Source organism: Dendropsophus ebraccatus, chromosome 2 (assembly GCF_027789765.1).
Source record: "Dendropsophus ebraccatus isolate aDenEbr1 chromosome 2, aDenEbr1.pat, whole genome shotgun sequence".
NCBI lineage: Eukaryota > Metazoa > Chordata > Amphibia > Anura > Hylidae > Dendropsophus > Dendropsophus ebraccatus.
Window position 1 is genome coordinate 188983320 of NC_091455.1, and position 18748 is coordinate 189002067.

The window sequence follows — 18748 nt, forward strand, 5'->3', positions numbered from 1 at the left end:
ACCCCTTTAATAGTCTGTCATTAGGAAAAAGCTTAATAAATAGCAAATAAAATACATTAAAGACAACCTCCATTGACCAAGTACTGGGTTCTAGCTATGACCTGTTGCTCCACAGCAACATTTGGTTGGTTTTACTGTAACTCTATTCAAATCCCAGTGTTTCACTATTAGGAAAAAAAGTTGTAATGACAGGGTCGGAACTGTTCCCATAAGGAAACATTGAGGTTGCATGCGAATTGTGGTAATGCCAGAATTATACAACAACTTACAGGGAACAAAGCCTGCCCTTACTTTAAGCATTACTACTATTTAGGGGTGTGAGTGTTTACTAGATTACTAAAACGCACAGGGAGAAGAACTTGAGTGAGTGATTCTCCCCCTGGTTCAATGTTTTCATTGTCTCATTTCACCATTAAACCATCTTCAGCCAAAGCAGCGAGCCAAAGAGAGAGCCATTTAGCTGTGTGCTTCTCGCAGCTCATTCTAGCAATCAGTGTGGGTTAAAGGACCCAGACCCTGAATGTGACATATCAAATTTTATAAATAACAGTAAAGCTCTGAGCAAAGAATTTATAATATAATGTAGAAGTAGTTTTCGATACCTTAGTTGCAGGTGTGTACATGGTGCTACATCTAATGATACGGAAAAGATGCGAAAATTTCAACGTAAGGTTTCATTTACTATCTTACCGCCATTTGCATCAGTTAGTTCCGTTCTTCTTAAGAAACCCAGGTAACCCGTTCTTGCCCACACAGTTTGTGTGTCTCCGAAGCTAAGCCTGGAACTGAAGTGATCAGACTGCAGGGACTCATCTCCATAAATTGTGAAGTAGCCACTGGCATTGTGAGCGCTATGAACCCAGATCTACAAACAAAAAGGAAACTCTTCAAGCAAAATCCACTTTGCCTACGTTGTTTGACTTCTATGCTTATCAATGAGCCACCGGCTGCCCCGGTGATGTGAAAGACTGGTATCACATCCGGTAACTGCAGGCTGCTAATGGCGGTACAACTGCTTGGTAGGGTTAGATGCAGTAACTTTTCTAAAGTGCTGTAACTTTTTCATATGGGTGTTGGATACCATGGTGGCTCAGGATAGTAATAAAACATTATAAAGGAGATTTATCAAACATGGTGTAAAGTGAAACTGGCTCAGTTGCCCCTAGCAACCAATCAGATTCCACCTTTCATTTTCCAAAGAGTCTGTGAGGAATTAAAAGTGGACTCTGATTGGTTGCTAGGGGCAACTGCACCAGTTTCACTTTACACCATGTTTGATAAATATCCCCCTATGTTTCAATCTCAAAACACAATTGGGGAGATAAATAAACTGCCTGTGGCAACAATCTGGCACAATCAGCACAAAAAGCTGTTCTAGATGACGCGCTTTACATTTTCATGTGTGTTTTAGACACTATTAAAACAAACCGTACCACTGGACACCCCATTTCCAAACCGCCGGTACCGTTCTCTTATCTTCTTAACTGCATGCCTGGTCCCAGGGTCCGTCTGTTTCCTGGGGCCGGTATTCGGGCTAAAAACAACTATTATTGCAGCGAAGCAGTGTAAGTGAGGTGGCGAATCTTCATCTTTGGCATGGATTCTCTAGGCCCCGCCACATTTACACCGTGCCACCAGAATAAAAGTTGTTTTTAGCCTGAGTACCGGCTCCAGGAGACAGACAGACTCCAGGACCAGGCCTCTAGTAATGAAGACAACAGAACAGTACCAGCAGTTTGGGAGGGGTTTCCAGTGGTACAGATCTGCTTTAAAGAGGACCTGTCACTCCTCCTGACCCTTCTGTTTTAGGAAGTACATGCAATACCCATGAAATAACAATTCTGGATAATCTTTTCTTATAGCTGTGTGATGTGCCGCTCCTCTGTTGTTCTTACTAAATATGTAAGGGCCCTATTACACCAACAGATTATTGTAAGCCAAAACCAGGAATGGATTTGTAAAGAGGAAGAATCTCAGTCTTTCCTTTGTTACCTGTTCCCTGTCTATAGTCTGTTCCTGGCTTTGGCTCAAAAAAATCTGTCAGATAATCTGTTGGTGTAATAGGGCCCTAAGACTCCATAACCAACTGGGTGTTATCTATTGTGGGTGTGTCCCTTTACTGTCTGACACTATCCAATTAGAACTGACAGTATAAGGATATGCCCCCCCTTTCTTACTGGTAACACCCAGTTGACTATTTAGTCATACATTTCTAGTAAGAATAACAGAGGAACGAATCATCACAGAGCTAAAAGAATAGGTGATCCAGAATTTTTATTTCATAGGGAATACAATTATTTACCAACAGACAGGACAGGAGTAGTGACAGGTTATCTTGAAGACACCTTTTCACCTTACTAGGTGCAAACAGACTAGACAGTCTAAAGTCAAACAGTATGAATCACTGTAAAAATCTGGTGCATTTGTAGATTGTTTACATTGCCTAGTTATTATTTATCTCCCCTAGTCTGTGGTGGAACTGAAATCTGGATAAGGCTAGGTCTTCTTTGGAGAAGCTTCACTTTACATAGACAGTGTACTCTTAGGGTACTATTACATGGCCCAATGGGGGCCTGATAATAACTGTAAACGAGCACCGATCTGCTAGATCGGCGCTCGTTTACTGGGCCTATTACATGGCCCAATAATCGTTTAACAAGGGCTGCATGGACATCGTTACCGATGTCCTTGCAACCCTTGCTTAAACTGCATACATTACCTATCCATGGTCCAGGGCCCCTTTTGCGGTCCGCTTCTCCCCGGATCCCAAGCACTGCAGCTTCAAAGTGGCCTGTCTTAGCTGACAAGCCACGGCGGTCCTGCCCAGTGATTGGCTGAGCGGCCTGTCAGCTAAGACAGGCTGCTCTGAAGCTGCAGCGCACGGGACCCGGGGAGAAGTAGAGCGTAGGAGTAGCCATGGACCATCGATAGGCAATGTATGCACTTTGCAAATGGTCAGCCGTCGGCCTAGCACCGCTATTACACGTAGCGATGCGAAGTCGGTGCCCGACAATTATAGGTCCATAGGCTGATCATTGTGTTTATTATTAGAAACGATTAGACTAGACAGTTAAGGTATATACAAATAGGTGTTATAGGCCAACTCAGTAGTGTGCACCAATAATGTAAAAAACACAAATCCATCAGAACTACTAAGAAACGAGAGAGAGACTTCATTATATTGCGGCTAAGTGCCAAGACTAGTTATCATATCTTCTAAATCAATTACAACAATCCCATAAAGCCTAATATATAAAAGAAAGAATTTATTGCTAGGAAACTTATTATCTTAGCCGAGAGAAGACTTCAGACGTGAGTTAATCGTGTGTCATTTCACATTGAGGTTTTCAAAAGCAAAATGCTACGTCCGCGTCCTAAGCAAGAAAGGCGACATCTGAAACCATGGGAATAGCTAAAGCTCATTGATTAATGTTCCGTCACGATTCAGAAGGGAATGTAATCTCCTTTATAAACAGCAATAAATTCTACGTCTCTGATAGCAAGCCTTTGATTTCTGATTTGCAGATATATTAAATATTAGATGCCAGAGGAAGAAAATAATTTAAAAGATTAGAAAAATGAGCAGTTAAGGCCGAGACGCAGTAAAGCAAACGTGGAAAGAGTTTACTGATGAAAAAACACCATCAACAATCCCAACAGCAGTAAAGTAAGTCTCAGAAACGGCAGATTTTTATGTTTACAGATTTCCTACTCGAGTAAATTATGGAGTCCTTTAGACTATGTACACGGGGATCCTTGGCAGATATCCGGGACATATCTTTGGATTTCTGTTGTATATTTTTACCTTCAATGCCACAGAATTGTTCGCTGTTTTGTACATGGCTTATTTCCATTCATTGAGCCTAAGGCTGGGTTCACACTGCGTTTTTGCAATCCATTCAACGTATCCGTTTTTAGTCAACACTATTTTGGTGTCCGTGAAAAAAAAGCTACTGGGCTACTGTTTACAACAATTAGAGGTATGCTTTACAGCAGCCTGACCCATAGGAAGGAACCAGAATGCTGGAGAGAACTGTTTTACATTAAAAACCTGATGTAAACTATAGGTCGCTGTAAAGCCACATGGGCCACATTTTCTGCACTCTGAATATTTTAGGTAGATATAATGTCCTTTTTATATTATCGATGACCTGGAATAATAAGAATAATAATTAGAGGAAGGGGGGCATAACTCACCTCACCAAGATGAGAGTCTCCGAGCGGTCCCTTTGTTTCTGGATTTGCAATTATTATTCGAACACCTGGAAGGATCTGATAAGAAAAGAACAGACAATCATAAACGTAATGATAGTGACGCAGTCTGATAAATCTATAGGATTATACGTGTAGAGACTGAAAAATACTGATGAGTACAGCTGTCCTGGTTTTAGTGACGTTACAGATAGAAAGGTGATGATCCACTTACTTTTCCTGATTCCATAAGAGGCAAACTGTGCGGAGACCCTCTTTCCACCAGACGGACTCTGAAACACAAAGTATGAAGCCTCAGGGGAAGTTCTAGGTTACACGGTGCTAAAATTACACAAACTGACACTACCATGTTCACACGTGAAGTGGGTGATCCTTTATTCATTGCTACCAACTAACATTTTAAAGTGAATGTACCATCAGGTACATTCGCTTTAAGTTCTGCGCATGTAAAGAATGGCACTGGCGCGGGGAAGCTGGTGCCGTGGTCCTTTTGTTAAACTGTGGCCAGATTCCTGTGCACAGCGCCGTTCTATCCCTGGGTACCGGCCCCGGCTCAGACCGCCCACCCCCCAAGTGATAGGAAACCCCGCCCCTCTATGACACAGCTCCATTAGAATCATGCCTTAGCGCCGGCTGGTGCTCGGGGATAAACTGGCAATATGCGCGGGAACTGGGACGCAGTTTAACAAAAGGGACACAGCATCGGCTTGCCTGTGCCGCCACCGTTCGTACATGTGCAGAACTCAAAGGGGTAGTCCACCCAAAATTTTTTTCTTTTAAATCAACTGCTGCCATGAAGTGACAGAGATTTGTAATTTACTTCTATTAAAAAATCTCAAGCCTTCCAGTACTTATTAGCTGCTGTATGCCCAACAGGAAGTTGTATTATTTCCAGTCTGGAGAGCAGGAGGGGTTTTCTATGGGGATTTGCTCCTGCTTTGGACAGTTCCTGACATGGACAGAGGAGGCAACAGAGAGCACTGGGTCAGACAGGAAAGAAAACACCACTTCCTGCTGGACATACAACAGCTAATAAGTACTGGAAGACTTAAGATTTTTTAATAGAAGTGAATTACAAATCTCTGGCACTTTATGGCACCAGTTGATTTGAAAGAAAAATTTTTTGGGTGGACTACCCCTTTAAAGCGAATCTACCTAATGGTACATTCGCTTTAATCGTCTGTGTATCATGGCGTACTGACTGACCTACATACATTAAGGTGTTTTCAGTGTCCAGTGGTCTGGCTAGTGTATATATAGGTATAGCATACATACCTCAAAATATACACACACACACATATATATATATATATATATATATATATATATATATATTTTATACAGTGTATATATATATATATATGTAATATCTCAATAAATTTAATATATATATCAGCCAGAACACTGCTTTTAGAGCAGAGTGGTGGTCGGTAACCTAGACAATGAACTGTACAATGAAACGTAAACAAGGAGAAGGAGTTAAGTTTGCTAAATTGCCAAATTAATGTATTTGCAAAAATATTTACATTGATGAGACCTACAAGTATAACTATGAGAGATGGTAATATCCCTTAAAGTTTTCCTATATCTGCAAGGTCACGTGTATCTCTTATTAGCTCCCATGTTAAAATAAGGTATACAGTATTTTTTTTCTAATGTATGCTTCAGCACTGTTCCACGCAGAAAAAAAGATCTATTTATGTATACACCTTATACCAGACCAAGAAAGGCCACTATCAGGTGAAAAGACCTATGGATATGTTTGACGTATATGCAGGGCTCTTTTCTAGGCCTATACAGCGAGCAGGATTTTGTAAGGGTTGTACCCTTTAAGTGAATGAGGAACATTTAGCGCTATGTCATTGTTGGATCCAGTCTGCTGTGCTGGTCCCTTTCACAATACATCTTTATAGCTGTTGGAGCTTTCTTGTTCTGATACAAAGCTCTCGATCCAATGCGGAGATACAAGATTCTGGCTGCCTGCAAACATCTCCAGGGGAGGTCAGGAGTTTACTGCGTGCTGTCATAGCATTTAGTCCAGTACTTGTGCAGTATTGCCTCTACTGGTTTATGCTGGGAAATTGGAGCTCTGTGTGAGAAGAATGGATTTCCAAGTGCTATAAAGATAAAAGTTAAGGGTCTTTAAGGAAAATAGAAAAAAAAACCTATTTGATAGTTGGCTGCTGTTGAAAAGCAGCATAAAAGAAAAATCGAATTCTATACAGCCCCGCAGAGCTGTCTATCGTGTAATTTTACTTAACAGGGTCTTCAAATTTAGTTAAAAACCATAAAATAACAAACTACACCATTTTCCCCAAGGCAATTGTCTTGCCAGTGCTCCACTCTGCCCTGGTGCTGGGTGAATGAATGCAGCAGGTGCTGCAGATTTACTGACTACAAAGTAACAGCCTGGTAGGAGTGCTGTGGGAGGGAAAACAGCAGGGTGGGAGGGCTGTGGTAAAGAGCTGAGAGAAAGTAATGCAATCTGGGAATTGTACAAAGAACTATGGCAAACAAATAATGCTATGCAATGTTGGAGTACCCCTTTAAGAACTGTTAGATCCTTCTTTTATTCTATAAGCAGTGAGCAGCTCTCCCTATGGAGGAACTAACTTATCCATATACTCTTGTACTCAATGTACTCAATGTACAACCAGCTGGCCGCTCCCCAACAATAACAGGTGACTGCGAGTGATGGTGGGACATATCCAATGGATAGGTGTTATGGGATCCAGATAACCTCTTCTTAGCCCATACTTTTTATAGATAGCTAGCCCTGTGGACTTTTCTATCCAGTCCTGTAATAACTTTATCTCTAGTGATCAAGTCTCCAGCAATCACAAATAAAAAAAACAGGGATCCCTGCCCCCTTTTACAGGGCTTCAGTCAGGTTTAATGGTTAACTGCTTATGTCAGTGTTTCCTCTGACCCTGGCAGCAGTGCGGCGGCTGTATATTACAGCTGTCCTCCCACAGATAGCTGCGTGGGCACAGTGGCACTACCCAGACCATCACCCTGACATATCGGTACTATATACAGCCTGGAGCTCCTGACATACTATGGCCGAGGTGTGGGAAGAGGATAAAGAACAGTTCACTCAGTAGAATCACTATTACATACAATTTACTATGAATTAGAAGTGCTCAGTTTTACTGCATTATTTGCTTTAAGTTCTATAAATTGTGGATTTTTGTTGGGTCCCATAAATGTTACATTCCCCAGGGGCAGATGGTACCAAGACATTATACAGTGTGCTGAATAATTTATAATGTGCTTTCTTGTGTTGAAAGGAAATGTACGGTTCTCTGACAGAGTGATATAATAACAACGTATGGAAAGAGGGGCGGGCGTCTGGTATGGGAACACAGCGCCATTAGTAAGAAATAGCAAACACATGGTCCCAATAATTTACTTTAGACAGCCGGCATACCAGGTTCTAGTTGTGATCCACCGCTACCGCTGCGGGGGCTAAGAGAACCTATCCTCTAATGGAAGGACAGGATTTTATATGGCAGCCATGGTGGATCTGTAATATGCCTCCAAAAGCAAAAATGTTCTTGGCAAGTGCTGAGTAATTCTGTGTAAATGTTTAGCATTTAGTGATCAGTACATCCTGTATATATACATATGTCCGTGCTCCATTCCTTGTGTAGCTGTGTGTCTAAGGTGATAACTAGAAGAACACTAAGGGGGGGATGTACGAAGGGTACGCCAGGAAAAAGGTGCAGATTCGACCCTTCTCCCTGGTGTACGCCTCCCGTACGCCCGGCTCACCCGATGGGCGGGCTGGCAGCGCTGGGGGGGGGGGCGTGACAAGGCGGGGATGAGGCGTGGCCGGCGCAGGCAGGCGCAAATCATGACACAAATCTACACCTGCTGGAAGCAGGTGTAGATTTGGTACACCGGGCGCAGATTCTGGCGCCTGGCCGGATTCACTAAGAGACGTACTCCTCTTAGTGAATCCTGCTGTGAAAAAGGGGTCGGGGCTTAATATACGACCGGCATACTTGTACGCCGGTCTTTGTTAATCCCCCCCCTAAAATCTTACCATATACGCCAGTTCTTTACACAAGCATGCACGAGTCCAATTATTCGGCACTTCAATACTGGTGGCTGAAGAAGTTGGATGCAGCCCTAGGGAGTCCTGGAAAACATGGATATGGCCTATGGCTGTATCCATGTTTTCCAGGCATCCGTAGGGTTACATCTTCCCAACTTCTTCAGCCACCGGCATTCAAATGCCATATGATGGGACTTGAGTGTGCCCAAATTGCACTTATCTCTAGCCACTACTCATAGAGAACAGATTCGAGACCAGGCGGAATTGACGAACAAACTGGGTTTCAACTAAGTGTATCTAGCCGAAAATATTCCTGCACCAAATTCTCCAACAACAAATCTGCATAAAAAATCTTGCAGACTTCGGTGTGGATTGGTCACTATATACTTTGATGTGGATTATGCAAAATAAAAGAAAAAAAAAAAAAGAAATCCAATTGTATTTAAAACCCCACAACACTGCACTATAAAAAGTTCTATATCACTTCCATGTTTCTGCAATGTACTGTAAGTGCTTGAAGGGCTGCACTACTGTTCAACTACCATGCAGAAACTGCACACAGCCTGAAGATGAGATTTCTTTCATCCACACTGCTTGTACTGCAAACATGGCTACATTTCTGCATGGATGTGCAAGTTCCAGAATTGTGACAATTTGGAATGCCTCCTTGCTCCCCCTCCCATCCATATTGCTGTTTGATTGACAGCTGGAAGCAAAGCAGGGATAGGAAGGGAGCAAGGAGGCACTCCAGCATGCAGCAGTTTAGGGATTTGCACGTGTTGCATAATAGAATGAAGGCATTTTTCTACATTCTGGAAGCACAGACAGATATATGAAAGGTGCCATGTGTCTCCTTGCCCTAACAGATATCTAACAGTGTCAGCAGTTTGCAACATGAATTGCAGCTGTTAGATTCACTTTAGGCCAAAGCCTGGCTAATTTAGGCATGGCTATATGATCTGGTTTTTACATGAAATCCATGCATCATAAGGTGAAATCTCACGTCTTCAAAATCCACATAAAAAATACGCCATCAGAACTCCACCATTAAACTAATCAGCAGATTCCATTGTGAGAATGTATTGTAATGGTTTGATGTGGATGATGTGACTATTTAATTTACCTCTTAAAGGCCCCTTCCATGACTTTCCACAGTCTCCTGCTATATTTCTAAAATTAAATCCTAAAATCCCTAAAGGCCAGAAGTATCTTTGGGACTCAGGACACATCTGCTATCTCAATTTCTTCCCAGAGACATTGCTAGTGCAGCCACCAGGTGGCGACATCAGACTCATTTATGGAGCCAAGAAGCAGACTAGGAAGGTGCAAGTTACTGGCCAGTTGTGCCTAGGTGGTCACTGGCTGCTACAGAAAAAGAGACATTAGGGGGGAAAAATTTATTCTTGTACTGCTTAGCCTGTCCCTCTATCCCAGGTATGGGGAACCTGTGACCCCCAAGCTGTTGCAAAACTACAATTCCCATCATGCCTGGACAGCCTTTACAACAACTGCAGGGCCGCAGGTTCCCCATACTTGCTCTATTCTATGCCATTTGGGGACAAGGAATTTCCTACAACGGAATGGGATGTATACAATGGGAATGGGATGTATACAACCATATGCATGATGCCTAAAGGATCATTCGGATCTTGTAAGGTGATGGTAATGTTATGCCATCACTGTGTTCAGTGACTTCTGGAACAATCCTGAAAATGAAGGAGTTGCAGCACAGTCACTCTCCTGCCCCTTCTATCAGCGCCTCCCATTCACGTTGAATGTACTGTAGCAGTGCAGCAGGTACCTGCACACTGGGTGGCTGCAGTACTGCTTTGTGGCCTGTTCATTCCCAGCATTGGTGGGCATCCCAATACTTTAAAAGGCCATGTTCACACTTATATGAGACCGGCCATTCCGTGACCTGGCCGGGTCATGGAACAGCCAGTCTCCGGCGCTCGCATCAGAGCTTCCCACTGCAAACAATGGAGTGTGCGGCCGGAGCCGCTCGCTCCATATTGTGCACTGACATGTCAGTTTTTACGGCGCGGCTAGTGATCCCGGCTGGAGTGTATACTATGTGTATATGCTCCGGCCAGGATTCCATAGGCGGCAATGTAACGTATACTTTCGTAATAATCACGGCCGTTGTTGCAATCGGCAACAAGGGCCGTGGTTTAACAAAAATATACATAGTGTGAACATAGCCTAAGATAGGAACAACCCTTCCAAGGCAGAAAACATGATCGTTCTGAATATTACAACCATGAAAATGTACGTAGGTGTAATGAATGAACTTCTCGCTGCACGGCTAATAGAGTAAACAGGTTCTGGCTAATGATCGTATCTTGCTTCCTTCTGCAGGTAAAGAGAACGATTCACCAGATCTACTACACTAACTGCAAACTAGGGCAGGGTCCCAGGTCACACATGTTCCTGGAATGGAAAGTATTGCTGCAGAAGGTAGGCAATGATTAGTGCACAAGTAAAGCGAGGAGCTAAGAAACATTCACAACAGTACAAGGAAGTAATGAGACACAAGGGCAGATACATCGCACCGTATTCAGAGCAGTCAGTGTGAAATGGGTCTCTGAAGCAATTACCGATGGTATTACAGGCTGTGTAGATCTGCTCTAAATAGTGACACATTTAACAGTTTGTATTCCGCAATTGCAGCGTGCCATAAAGCATCTTCTTTAATTATACATAAGATAACATTGCTGTAGCAGACAGGGAGGCCGTGACTGAGCCTCTAGCAAAAAATACTACGCAAGGAAAAACTATTCTTTACTGTAGAGTATAAAGAATACCATTCAGTCTTCTGTATAGAATATTGAGTAATGTACATGGCATACTGTGAGATATATACAGGCCTAATCTCACAATCCGAGGATCTTTTATCATATCCACTTTAGTTAAAGGGGTACTTCGGCCAATAATCAACTTTTAAATCAACTGGTTTGAGAAAAAAATATATATTTGTAATTTACTTCTATCTAAAAATCTCCAGTTTTCCAGTACTTACCAACTGCTGTTTGTCCTGCAGGATGTGATGTATTCTTTTGATTTTGACACAGTGCTCTCTGCTGCCACCTCTGTCCATGTTAGGAACTGTCCAGAGCAGCAGCAAATTCCTATAGAAAACCTATACTGCTCTGGACAGTTCCTAACATGGTGGTAGCAGAGAGCATTGTGTCAGACTGGAAAGAATACCCCACTCCATGCAAGGCATACAGCAGCTAATAAGTACTGGAAGACTTAAGATTTTTAAACAGAAGTAAATGACAGATCTTTATAACTTTCTGATACCAGTTAATTTGAAAGTGGAGTACTCCTTTAAGTACACCTAGCCTATATAATGTATTTGTGCAGCACCATCAGTAGTATATAGCCCCTGTTGACAGCTGCCAGTACTGACATGGTGAAATCGCAGCCATCATGTTAATAAGCAATATGTGTGTAGTCCTGGCCTAAGGAGGCTAAGAAAGCTGCCCACATACCGGTCATGTCGTAATGCTCTCATATCCACATACACAGTCGTAGGATCTGGTCCGGATGTTCCCTGCAATACAGTAAGTGATAATAAGTGAGTGCACAGATTATCCTATAATATAGATATAACGCTGTTATAGTCACATGCAGGGGACGGGAGGTTCATCTCAAAAGAAATCCTTATGTAGCAGAATCCCTATATAGCAAGTGAACATCATTTATCTCATATCACTCAACGTATAATCTGTCTGTCTGTCATTACGTTCTTCTGTCCTTTCAAGGTATTACATCTCCGGCTCTTGTATATCTACAAGTGGAGGATTCTAGGACTGCTGTGTGCCAACTCCTTAGTGCGGTGGTAACAGCCATATTAGCCATTATCCAGCTTTCCTAGTGACTTATGTGTATATAAAAAAGAGGAAAAACTAAATCACATATATAAATGTTTCACTAAATTACATCAAAAGATAATACCCCAGTGCTCTTTCCATGCAAGTAAGGTTCAGATATAGTAAAAGTATAAAATACAATACAAAAGAAAAAAGACGATGGGTGTCACCCACCTGCAGAATAACTAAGCATAACATTAAAGAGTCATTGTCGTATTTTATTTTATTTTTTGCAGAAATCAATAGTCCAGGCAATTTTAAGAAACTTTGTAATTGGGTTTATTAGCCAAATATGCCATCATCTGCATTTAAAAAGCCTTTTCCCAGGTCCCCCCCCCTCCTTCCTCTTCTCCATCCACTGCAAAATATCAGGAAATTGTGACTTGTTGCATCAGACGTACCCAGTCTTTCTTCTTCGTCTCAAAGGCAGCACAACAGGGTTATTCAGCTCCTCCTTCCATCCTCCTAGGAACGCCCACCTTAAAAAAATTGATTTAACAGCACCAATACGGCAGTAAGGTTCCCCTTAAATCACTCCCACTCACTCACTGACACGTGTTTTTTCATATCCTCCTAGTCCTGGGAGGTAGGCAAGTATATGCCTTAAAATAGCCCACCATATTCTAACACTATATTGTGTTTGTTTTGTTTCAGAGAGGCTGTTATGCCTCAGCACTGCAGCTATATGCTGCTGCAGGTACCCTGCCTTAGGTGCTGGGGTATATTGGGGTACCTGTTGGCATCGGTCAGTAGCTCCTGACCTAGTTGCCAGGAGAGACATACCTTCCCAGAACTGTGTGCGGGATCCGGTTGAGATGCTCTCCTGTCGGCCCTGGGCAGCGTTCGGCGCGTGCGTTCCAGAGGCCGAGACTGCGTTCCACGGTGAGTCTGCCCCTTCCCGCGTCACTTCCGGTTTTAGTCAGGTGATCGGACTGTGCGGCGGCGCTACCTGTGATTGGTCCTGCGCATCATGTGACATAGCCGGATGACGTCAGAGGCTCCCGCCGGTGTCTGCGCATGCGCGGGACGTAGCCGGGTTATTTAAGCAGAGAGAGTCGGCCGTGCGGTACCCTTTGTGCAGGGCAGCCGGACTCTCTTCTTGCTAAGGTTTGTGGAGCAGCTGGTACACATAGGTGGGGGTGGGAACCAGCCACTAACTATGTGTTGTGATTCCCTTTTGCAGATGTCTAGTCATGCTAGGGGAAAGAGGAGGAGCAAGGCAAAGCACAGAATGTGTAAAGTGTGTGAGCAGCCTTTACCAGACGAATATGAGCATTCCATCTGCCAAATGTGTTCATCTCGTGAGCGGCGTTCTCATAAGCGCAAAAGGAATAAAAGCTGTTCTGCTTGTCAGCAAGATGCGCCATTGGAAGCGTCTGGATTGTGTGCGAGTTGTGCCACCCAAGGTGAAACATCCGTGTTTCTGAAGGATGCCAGATCCTTCTTCAGCTGGTTTAAGGAAAATGTACCAGTAAAATCTTTTTCTAAAAAGAAGAAAAAAACTAGCAAGAGGAAAGAAACATCCTCCTCTGACGCTTCTTCCTCATCCTCTTCTTCTCCAGATAGTTCTGAGTCCTCAGAGCCAGAGGACCCGCCTACAGAGGACTATTATCTCTTTAAAAAAGAGCATGCGGATAAGCTCATTAAGGCGGTCAAGGAAATTGTAGAAGTAAAGAAAGATAAATCTTCGTCACAAGATAAGGATAATCTTTACTATTTTCCACGTAAGAAATCTTGTGTGTTGTCAGGGCACCAAGTGCTTAAAACTATCATGGAGAAGGAATGGAAGAAGCCTGATAAGCGTGTAGTTTTAGGCTCCCGATTTAAAGCTGTCTATCGTCTAGATCCGGTGGAATCGGAAATGTGGGAAGCCCCAGGCAAAGTGGACACTGCGGTGGCCAAGTTATCAAAAAACACGTTATTTCCTTCTGAAGATTCGTCTATCCTTAAGGATGCAATGGACAGGAAGTCGGACGTGCTGCTAAAAAAGGCTCACTATAATGCCGCAGACCTAAGTAAAGCCGCATTGGCCACAGTTCCAGTTTCCAGGGCCTTACGTGTATGGCTGAGCCAATTAGGCAGACAAATAGAAGACAGAGTACCAAGAGAGGAGCTTTTGGAACAAGTCTCCAGTCTGAAAACCGTGGCTGACTTCTTATGTGACTTCCCCGTTGACGTCTTAAAAATCTCAGCTAAGACGCTAGCGCTGGTAAATTCGGTCAGAAGAGCTATCTGGCTCAAGCCGTGGCCTGGAGATGCAGCCTCTAAGAATAATTTTATTGGGCTTCCATTTGAACCTGGGCAACTCATTGGGGATCAGCTGGAAAAGATCCTAGAACCTACAAAAGAGGGTAAAGGAATTGCGTTTCCCATGTCTGGGAAGAAAAGGCCGTTTAAGTTTTTTCGAGGCAAAGGCCGCAACACCTTCAAGCGCAAGAGTTTTCAGTACAGGTCAGACAGAAAAGGAGGCCAAAATAAGTACAAAGGGAAACAAGGCGAAGGGCAATCTAAAAGTGAATTCTGACGCCAACCCCCCTCCTCCGGTAGGCGCAAGGCTTTTAAGCTTTTGGCAAGCTTGGGAAAACATCACCACCGACGAATGGGTCCTAAACATCATAAGAACAGGGTACAGAATAAATTTTGCCCACAAGCCAAGACCCCGGTTCTTAGTCAACAAGCCAAGCTGCAGCCTTGTACCATCGTTACTAAAAGAATTCCTGATAAAGCATGCTTTAGAGGAGGTACCGGAGGAGGAGAGAGGACGCGGTGTATATTCCAGAATCTTCCCAGTTCCCAAGCCAGAGGGAAAATCCAGGCTAATTATAGATTTACGATACGTGAACCAGTTCGTTCGGAAGGAAAGATTCAAGATGGAATCGATTCGCTCAGCGATCAGTCTGATACAACAAGACGATGTGATGGTGTCCATAGACCTTATGGATGCTTATCTCCACATTCCAATTCATCCAGCATCCAGGAGATATCTCAGAGTGGCAGTCCAAGTGGGAGCCAAGGTGAAGCATTACCAATTCAGAGCACTGCCGTTCGGTCTAACCTCATCCCCAAGAGTATTCACCAAAGTGGTGGTGGTCCTTGTAGCTCACCTAAGATTACAGGGGGTCCAATTAGTCCCATACTTGGACGATTGGCTGCTCATAGCCACAACATCTCATCTTCTCCTGCATCATCTATCTCTAACACTTCAGCTACTAGAGTCGGCCGGGTTCTTGGTCAATCTCAAGAAATCAGACCTTTCCCCGTCAACGAAGAAGAAATTTTTGGGCTTTCAGATCAATACAGCACGGATGAGCCTTTTTCTTCCCCCAGACAAAATAACGAAGATTCGTGCTCAAGTATCACTTCTGATCAAGACTCCTCGAGTATCGATTCAGCAAGCTATGAGTGCTTTGGGCTTGTTGACGTCAGTCATAGAAGCAGTCCCCTGGGCCAAAGCAAGAATGAGATGTCTGCAGAAAGAGATCCTGTGTGCATGGGACAGGAGAACATCTTCTCTTTCATCAACGATGACGTTATCCATGAAGGCCAAGGAAGAGCTGCATTGGTGGCTGGTGATGAAAAATCTAACCAGGGGCAACAGTTTTCGTTCCGGCGAGCCAGTGACCGTGACCACGGATGCCTCAGCGATGGGTTGGGGGGCTCATCTCGGGGATCTGTGGATCCAGGGAACCTGGTCAGCTGTGGACGAGAAATTGTCTTCCAATGCAAAAGAGCTCAAAGCAGTGAGGTTGGCTCTGAAGGGTTTTACGCCTCAGCTGAAGAACAAGACAGTCCTGGTGAAGTCGGACAACGCCCCCACGGTATTTTATATCAACAAACAGGGTGGGACCAGAAGCCCGGTTTTAGAGAGAGAATGCAAGATCTTAATACAGTGGGCGGAAGCTACAGTGATATCCATCTCAGCGCTGCATATAAGAGGATCCAGCAATACTCTAGCCGATCATCTGAGTCGCAGGACTCTGAGCCCCAACGAGTGGCAACTCAATCCAGCCTATTTTACCCAAATAGTCAGCAAATGGGGCAAGCCGCACTGGGATATGATGGCAACCAGACAAAACCGGAAACTTCACAGGTTCGCTTCACTGAATCCCAAAGACAGACCGGATATCCTCGATGCGTTCTCAGTGTCATGGAGAGGCAAGTTCATTTACGTTTTTCCTCCACCAGCTCTGATTCCCAAAGTCTTGAGGAAAATTCTGATGGACAAACCAGAGGCCATAGTCGTAGCACCATTTTGGCCTCGCAGGGTGTGGTTCCCGTTGCTGCTCCGGTTATCCAAGGGAATCTTCTGGAAACTGCCTCAAGTTCAAGATCTTCTGAACCAGGACGGCCTGCAGCATCCACAGCTCTCCCATCTCCACTTGACTGCGTGGAATATGAGAGGTCTAAATTCAGACAATCAGGTCTCTCAGAGCAAGTTATAGACACGCTCTTATCTGCCAGGAAGCATTCTACCAACAGAGTATATGCCAAGTTGTGGAGAAAATTTACTCTTTGGAGGCAGGAAAAGAGTTTTTCAACTGTGGAAGTGCCTGTGATCTTGCAGTTTCTCCAAGAAGGGTTCCTGAAAGGTTTAAAGGCCAACACACTCCGTGTTCACATGACTGCCATTAACTCCTTCACGGAGGGGCAATTCGCAGGGCATCCACTGATTATCCGATTTTTCAAGGCCTTGAGGAAATTGAGACCTGTAATAAAACCCCCTATATCTTCGTGGGATTTGACTACAGTATTGAATGCTTTAACAGGGCCGCCTTTTGAACCTCTCCAGTCAGCAGACCTAAAGTGGCTGTCGTGTAAAGCTATTTTTTTGACAGCAGTAACCTCGGCAAAGAGAGTAGGCGAGTTGCAGGCCTTGTCCTCCGAAGAGGCGTTTCTGAAATTTATTCCAGATGGTGTTCTGTTGAGAACGGTTCCGTCCTTCCTGCCTAAAGTCGCCTCAACCACTAACATAAACAAGGAAGTATTTCTTCAGAAGTTCATGCCTGATCCTACTTCAGAAGAAGAAGAGAGATTACAGACGCTTGATGTAGCCAGAGCCCTGAAAATCTACGTGGAGAGGGTCCACGAGTTCCGCAAAGAGGAAAACCTCTTCCTTCAGTTTGCTGGAGGTAACAAAGGCAGAAAAGCATCGAAAGATACCTTAGCCAGATGGCTGAAAGCAACCATTCAAGAATCCTACAGGATTCAAGGGAAATCTCTGCCTCAGGCGCTCCGGGCCCATTCGACAAGATCGATGTCAACTTCCTGGGCGGAGAGGGCACAAGTGCCGATAGCCGACATCTGTAATGCCGCATCCTGGACATCGCCATCTACCTTCATCAGTCATTATAGGCTAGACATGCAAGGTAGAGGTCCAGCCTTTAGCACTGCGGTATTGTGTGCAGCAGTAAGACCCACCCTTTAGTAGCTATTTAGCTCCCTGTTGTGCTGCCTTTGAGACGAAGAAGAAAGTGCAAATTTTTGCATACTTACGTAATTTTACTTTCTTCGAGTCTAAAGGCAGCACAAACATACCCACCCTATTAAATCCTTTGAGCATCTAGAAGGCTATGTTATTACACGTGTCAGTGAGTGAGTGGGAGTGATTTAAGGGGAACCTTACTGCCGTATTGGTGCTGTTAAATCAATTTTTTTAAGGTGGGCGTTCCTAGGAGGATGGAAGGAGGAGCTGAATAACCCTGTTGTGCTGCCTTTAGACTCGAAGAAAGTAAAATTACGTAAGTATGCAAAAATTTGCACTGTTCTAGGGAGAGGGGAGGGGGAGGAGGGAGGAGGGAGGAGGGAGTTAGCCGACAGCAGAAAGCAGATAACAGAGGATTACAGGCACCGAGCTTGGTGACAGCTGTAATCAGAGCTCAGAGAGGTCAGTGGTGACTGTCAGAGGAGATAAAGGGTGAGGTATTTGTAGATTAACTCTTTACTGTCCTGTTTTGATCTTTTATTTAGCTCTCTCCATAGGAGAACAATAAAGACAGGGGGGAGAGCTTCAAACTGCTTTTTAATGAAAAAAATGAATTTTTCGGCTAATAAACCCATTTACAAAGTTTCTTAAAATCGCCTGGACTATTGATTTCTGCAAAAATATTTTACGACAGTGACACTTTAAAGGCTCCATATCACACAGCAGGGGGCAGCACACAAAAACAACCTGGATTTATAGCAGTCAGTAATGCACAGTGCAGTTATTAATGCAAAATTGCCCATGTTTCCTGAGAATTATATATGTAACTCAGAAAAAAAAAAAAAAATTTTTGAAAAGCATTCCAGTGTAATGAGCGGAGGTGGACATTAGGAACACCAACATCCCAAGGATGGAGATTAATCATTGTACAGTTGTGATGCTAGAGGTCTCCTGTGTAGACTATACAGTCATATAATACATTGCCCCTGCCATAGCCGGAAGAGACTTTTTGTTTATTTTTGGAATTATATGGCTCTTCAGCCAACAATGGTGACCAATAATGATACCACAACCAGGAGGCTCCAGCATCATGGCATAAAACCTGCAAGGGAACCATCAAACTGTGCAGTGTACCTGTGGGAAATAATGGAGACTTATAACTGTCCAGAGTGACTTGTC

General features: G+C 43.8%; 1 protein-coding gene across 5 annotated transcripts in view; it reads right to left on the reverse strand.

The window, feature by feature from the left end:
• Positions 1 to 18748, reverse strand: part of DIP2C (disco interacting protein 2 homolog C) — a 344281-nt gene that overhangs the window by 5807 nt on the left and 319726 nt on the right. For all 5 annotated transcript variants that reach the window (XM_069958918.1, XM_069958921.1, XM_069958917.1 and 2 more), the window contains 4 exons: positions 11767 to 11828; positions 4427 to 4484; positions 4198 to 4272; positions 691 to 865 (listed from right to left, as the gene is read on the reverse strand). In XM_069958918.1, the coding sequence (XP_069815019.1) occupies positions 691 to 865; positions 4198 to 4272; positions 4427 to 4484; positions 11767 to 11828 (370 nt within the window). The remainder of the gene's footprint in view (positions 1 to 690; positions 866 to 4197; positions 4273 to 4426; positions 4485 to 11766; positions 11829 to 18748) is intronic.